Consider the following 6,717-nt stretch of genomic DNA (forward strand, 5'->3'; position numbering starts at 1 on the left):
TCAGCTGTGTTTAGAACTTAGTATTTTTTATTATTTAAAATTGCCAATCGTACAAGTGAGCTAACACGGCTGTAGATGGCAAACTACGATGACAGGCTAGCAGCAAACAAACTTCACTACAATTTTCTATTTTTAATGAATGATAAGACAGCTACTTTTGGAATTTACATTAGCCATATTTAGTATATATTTTTTTAATTGCGTGTCATATGAGCTAGCTAAAGCAGCTTTAGCTAGTAAACTACGACGTCAATCGTGCGATGAAAGAAAACTAGCGCCAAAAGAAGCTTTTGTTAACTCGCCATTGTTGCGCTAACTTTGGCAGCCCTACTATGAACACCGCATAGAGACTCTGTGTAGCATTTACCAGTAAACTGTTGTGAGAGGATGTCGGAATGTCGTTCAGGTGCGATGACGTGTCGGCTTTCATTCCATTGTGATGCAGCACAACAGGACGACTTCAAAGTCTTCCATTTGCTTCTCGAAATGCCCCGCAAACACAAACATGCTAGGCACATCAAAAAAGGCCATTTTGCATACATGAATCTCAATCAGGACTTCGTTTTTCTTCTTCACCTTCGAGGAGTCAATCAACAGACTTGGACAAAGACGTTTATTTTGCTTTCCCGCGGGTACGGTGTGAAGGTAAATACAACACAAGCTTCTATTAAACAACGTGCCCTCATCTTTGACGGTGAGTCAGCTTTGATTTCCATTTCTAAAGACCAGAACGCTATTGAACGAGACTTCAGCTTTGAAGGGCGGATTGCTGCCTGGATGTATAAACACAATAAACTGTGATCTTAAGAAGATTTCCTCAACGCTAATAGGCCAGGATAAATCTGCTAAACCATGCATGTCGCTGTAGAAGTACGGCTTCTAGTAGGCTTGCTGGCCCATGGCTGTGAACAACTTATCCCACACCTCCACCTTCATGATGGCCTTGCCCAAAGGACTCATGGTGGCTTTCAAATCCAGGTAGCCCCCCACGAAATTGATACCCGTGCCCGTGGACTCTTCGCGCACGAACCCGTTTTCCTGTTGCTTCTTCTCGTTGTACATCAGCTTGAACAAGTTCTTGTCGCACTTCAGGCCCTTCTTGGAGATGCCCACGGCGAACCAGTTCTTGTAGAAGTTGTAGTCCCACGGCACCGAGAACATGATGGCCATCGTCTCGATGTAGTCCTTCTGCGAGCGCTCGTAAAGGTCGTAGGTCAGCACGCCCACGGCGCCCGTGGCTTTGCCGCCGGACTTGGTGAAGGTGCACACCTCCACCTTCAGGGGGCGCACCGTGGGCTGAGGAGGGTTGTACACCTCGCCGTTGTCCAGGTACACCCTAAAGGAGCGTACCAGTGGTTATAATATTAGGTAATTGCACTGTAAAGAAAGAAATCTGTAGATTTTACAGTAAAAAACTGGCAGAATTTTTTGTAAAATTACTATAAATTAAAAAATGGTTCCACTATTACTTTTTTCAGTAAAATTCTGGTGTAATTTTTTGTTGTTGGTTTTTATATCAATTTACTGTAAATTGAAAAATGGTACCACTGATATTTTTTGGTACAATTCTGGCGTAAACTTTTCAGCGGTTTTTACTGATACAGTTACTGTAAATTACTGTTTTTAGTTGTTTTTTTTAATTTGGGTGTACAATTTATGGGTGTTTTTACACCAAAATACTGTAAATTGAAAATCAGTACAACTGTTTTTTTTAGTAAAAATCTGGCATAAAATGTATTGGGATTTTTGCACCAAATTGCTGTAAAATAAGAATTGGTGCCACTGTTTTTCGGTAAAATTCTAGCATAAAATCTATTTATAATTACTGTAAATTGAAAAACAATAACACTGTTATTTTTTTGGTAAAATTGTGTGGTGTTTAACTGAATTACTGTTAATCGGTGAAAACTGGTTTTTTTCTTGGTAAAATGCTGACATGACATTTTTAGATTGAATTACCGTAAACTAAAAACAGTCCTGCAATTTTTTTCTGGTAAAATTCTTGTGTAAATTGTACGATGATTTTTACACCAAAAACTGTAAATTTAAGAACAGTGGAACTGTTTTTTTGTGGTAAAATTCATGTGTAAAATGTATGGTGGTGTTTACACCAAAATACCGTAAATAAAAAATCGGTACCACTCTTAATTTTTGGTAAAATTTTTGCTTAAATGTTACGATGGTTTTTACACCAGATTGCCGTAAAATGAAAATTGGTGCCACTGTTGTTTGTCGGTAAAATTATGGCATAAAATCTATGGTGTTTCTTAAACCGAATTACTGTAAATTGAAAAACAATAACACGGTTATTTTTTTGGTAAAATTCTGGTGTAAAATGTACAGTGGTGTTTAACTGAATTACTGTTAATCGGTGAAAACTGTTTTTTTTCTCGGTAAAATGCTGGCATGACATTTTTAGATTGAATTACCGTAAACTAAAAACAGTACTGCAATTTTTTTCTGGTAAAATTCTGGTGTAAATTTTACGATGATTTTTACACCAAAACCAGTAAATTTAAGAACAGTGGAACTGTTTTTTTGTGGTAAAATTCATGTGTAAAATGTATGGTGGTGTTTACACCAAAATACCGTAAATAAAAAATCGGTACCACTCTTAATTTTTCGGTAAAATTTTTGCTTAAATATTACGATGGTTTTTACACCAGATTGCTGTAAAATGAAAATTGGTGCCACTGTTGTTTTTCGGTGAAATTATGGCATAAAATCTATGGTGTTTCTTAAACCGAATTACTGTAAATTGAAAAAACAATAACACTGTTATTTCTTTTGGTAAAATTCTGGTGTAAAATGTACAGTGGTGTCTAACTGAATTACTGTTAATCGGTGAAAACTGTTTTTTTTCTCGGTAAAATGCTGGCATGAAATTTTTAGATTGAATTACCGTAAACTAAAAACAGTACCGCAATTTTTTTCTGGTAAAATTTTGGTGTAAATTGTACGATGATTTTTACACCGAAAACTGTAAATTTGAAAACAGTGGAACTGTTTTTTTGTAGTAAAATTCAGGTGTAAAATTTATGGTGGTGTTTACATCAAAATACCGTAAATGAAATTGTACGATGATTATTACACCAAAAACTGTAAATTTAAAAACAGTGGAACAGTTTTTTTTGTGGTTCAATTCAGGTGTAAAATTTACGGAGGTGTTTACACCAAAATACTGTAAATTTATAATTGGTACCACTCTTATTATTTCGGTAACATTTTTGCTTAAATATTATGATGGTTTTTACACCAAATTACTGCGAATTGAAAATTGGCACCACTGTTATTTTTTCGCTAAAATGCTGGCGTAAAATTTACTGTGGTTTTTACACCGAATTATTGTAAATTTAAAACGGTACCAATTTTTCCAATTTTTTTTATTCTCGAGTAAAATGTACGGTAGTTTATACACCAAATTACTGTACATTTTAAAAGTTATAACTACGTTTTTTCAAGTAAAATTCTCTCATAATATATACGGTGGTTTGCACACATAATTACTGTAAATTAAAAAAAAAATTTTGGGGGATAAAATTCGGGCGTAAAATCTACGGTATTTTTTTTACACTGAATTACTGTTAATTGAAAATCGTTGCCACTGGTATTTTTGCAGTGAAGTTCAGGTATAAAATTTACGGTGGTGTTTACACCAAAATACCGTCAATTCAAAATCAGTACCACTCTTCATTTTTCGGTAACATTTTTGCTTAAATATTACGATGGATTTGACACCAAATTACTGTGAATTGAAAACTGGCACCACTGTAATTTTTTTCGATAAAATGTTGGCGTAAGATTTACCGTGCTTTTGACACCGAATTATCGTAAATTTAAAACTGTACCACAGTTCTTGTTTTTTTACACCGAATTACTATTAATTGAACATTTTTGTCACTTTTATTTTTGCAGTAAAATTCAGGTGTAAAATTTACAGTGCTTTTTACATTTAATTACTGTAAATTGAAAATCACTACCACTGTTATTTTTTCGGTAAAATTCTGTCGCATAATTCACGGTGAAGTTTACACCAAATTACCAGGAATTGAAAAATGGTACCACTGTTGTTTTTTGGTAAAATGTAAGGTGTTTTTTTAACACCAAAATACTGTACATTGAAAAACTGTACCACTGTTATTTTTGCGGTAAAATTCTGACTACTGATTGGCAGAGTTGGGACCAAGTCATTGTTTTGCAAGTCACAAGTAAGTCTCAAGTCTTTGCCCTCAAGTCCGAGTCAAGTCCCGAGTCAAGACAGGCAAGCCCCGAGTCAAGTCCAAAGTCAAGACTGGAAAGTCTCAAGTCAAGTCCTAAGTCCTGCATTTTGAGTTTCGAGTCCTTTCAAGTCCTTTTAACCACAGACTAATATATTAACACAGATTGTGTATGCTTTTCAAACGCTGTATTTATTTATTAAAACAAGTGCATTTTAAATTGCAGGAAAGAAAATTGTGCTGACATTGTACTTTATAATAGCACTATTAACCAGTCATTTTAAACATTAACTCATTCCTTTACAGAACAAACACATTGAAAAGTAAAATGCAAATGTACTTATTTGTACAAAAGTGTTAACATTGAAAAAACATGACATATACGTGAACATAACAAAAAAGTTGTACTTTTTATATGTCAGGGCCCTATGCTGCATTGCATTTGCAAAAGACCAAATTAGCCAAGAGTCTGTCAGTCATTTGTGCACAATGGGGGCGTAGTATGATGCCACCATGGCTGAAAACTCGCTCCACTGGAGCACTGGAGGCAGGCACTGCCAAGACTCTCATGGCCACTCAGAACAGTGAAGGAAGAGTCTTCATGTTCAATGCCCAGAACAAAAGGGGGGAGAGAGTTGTTTGGGGTTGGTGCACTACTTGTAAGTGTATCTTGTGTTTTTTATGTTGATTTAATTAAAAAAAGAGAAAAAAAAAAATTATTTCTTGTGCGGCCCGATACCAATCGATCCATGGACCAGTACCGGGCCGCGGCCCGGTGGTTGGGGACCACTGAGGTAAACAACCAACAGTATGTCAGAAAGCTAGCTAAAATGGTACACATATTCATAATATAGTATACATTTTAACTGACCTTTATTTTACTATTTTTGTCTTTTTTTAGGTGGCTAAAATACGCGGTGCTGCTGACCGCCGTCTAACGTTACGTGTGATAAATTGACTAACGTAACCCTGCTTAAAAAATATCACTGAACAAAAAGTATGAATAAGGTAGTGAACTGCAACAGATTCCCGTGTTTGCAATAACGTTATAACGTTAGCAGTGAGTTTACAGCCTCACTGATTTAACTACACAGCAAATAAAAGTCACGTTACTTAGCCAATAAACGTTATCTTACATTCAAAACTTACCGTTCTTTGTGCAACTTCAAATGCCGGACGAAGTTGGAAGTTGTTGCCTCTCCATCAGTAATTTTCGAACCGCATGTGTTGCATACTGCAAACCGTTTTGTGTTGACCACCTCGTAATTTTTATACCCAAACAAAAGTATTTTAGGTATCATTTTTTGTTCACTGGCGTGTGGTTTGGACATGTCTTCTTCGTTGGTTGTCCTGCAATTTGATTGGATGAATGCTGTGTGATGAAAACAAAGTAGATCTAATTTGATTGGCTGTTGTACTGAGAGCACACCAGCTGACACACGCAACGCTGATAGACAAGTACACAATGAAAAATACGGAGCGCTCCCGAATAACTTTTTCATCTTTGGGTTTTGGGGAAAGTAGCAAGTCATGTCAAGTCATGTCAATTCAAAAGGCTCAAGTCCAAGTGAAGTCACAAGTCATTGATGTTAAAGTCTAAGTCGAGTTGCAAGTCTTTTTACATTTTGTCAAGTCGAGTCTAAAGTCATCAAATTCATGACTCGAGTCTGACTCGAGTCCAAGTCATGTGACTCGAGTCCACACCTCTGCTGATTGGCCAGTTTTTAGTATCGTAAAATCTATGGTCAATTTTACAGTACAGTACTGTCAATGGAAAAACTGTACCACTTTTATTTTTGCTGTAAAATTCTAGGGACTGAGTTGCAGTTTTGTTAAACGCAAAATTTACTGACTTTTGTTTTTAATATAACTCCTTCCGACCAATTATCCGAGCTGTATCACACAATCTTAATTGAGGACATAGTTGAGGACTTAATTGAGGACTACACATGATCATAATGTAAACATCTTGTTGATTGTATTGTAAATAAATGTATTTTAAATATTTTCTCAGATTTTTAGCAAACTTGAAGTACGTATACTAGACGGGTGGACCACGCTCAATTGCAAAATACTTGGGTTTTCGTCACAGCTTGTGGGCGGGGCTTGGCAGTGTAGATTAATGGCTTAAAAAAAATGGTGTGCACTGCTTAATTGCAGCCAGCAGAGGCGCTGTTGCTGATTCAGTCTAAACTCTTATGAAAAGTTGATCTAAATCCACACAATCACAGCTTTTTTCGTGTCGTGAAATTAGCATTACTCTTTTGGATAATTTTTAGCGTTTTATATTCTGTTGTTAGACTGTCTGGGTGTACATGAACGTGTCCAGGTAAGCGCTTACTTGGGGTTAATGAGGCAGTAGTTGTTGGTCAAATTGGTGATCTCGATGGTCACGCTCCTCCTGCTCTCCACATCAGCGGCCACGGCTTCTGCGGACTCCGTCATGTTGTTGGCTGGCATAAAAAAAAAGGGAGAAATTGAGCAAAAACCCGAGAAGATT

At 36.4% G+C, this 6,717-nt stretch overlaps 1 protein-coding gene across 1 annotated transcript in view; it reads right to left on the reverse strand.

The window, feature by feature from the left end:
• Positions 1-599: 599 nt before the first annotated feature.
• Positions 600-6,717, reverse strand: part of apnl (actinoporin-like protein) — a 9,717-nt gene continuing 3,599 nt past the window's right edge. Inside the window, exons 2-3 of the mRNA XM_061982232.2 lie at positions 6,559-6,670; positions 600-1,336 (exon numbers count right to left, since the gene is read on the reverse strand). Of these exons, the coding sequence (XP_061838216.1) occupies positions 880-1,336; positions 6,559-6,662 (561 nt within the window). The 5' untranslated portion in view covers positions 6,663-6,670 and the 3' untranslated portion in view covers positions 600-879. The remainder of the gene's footprint in view (positions 1,337-6,558; positions 6,671-6,717) is intronic.

This window comes from Nerophis lumbriciformis, linkage group LG24 (genome assembly GCF_033978685.3).
Source record: "Nerophis lumbriciformis linkage group LG24, RoL_Nlum_v2.1, whole genome shotgun sequence".
Classification (NCBI taxonomy): Eukaryota; Metazoa; Chordata; class Actinopteri; order Syngnathiformes; family Syngnathidae; genus Nerophis; species Nerophis lumbriciformis.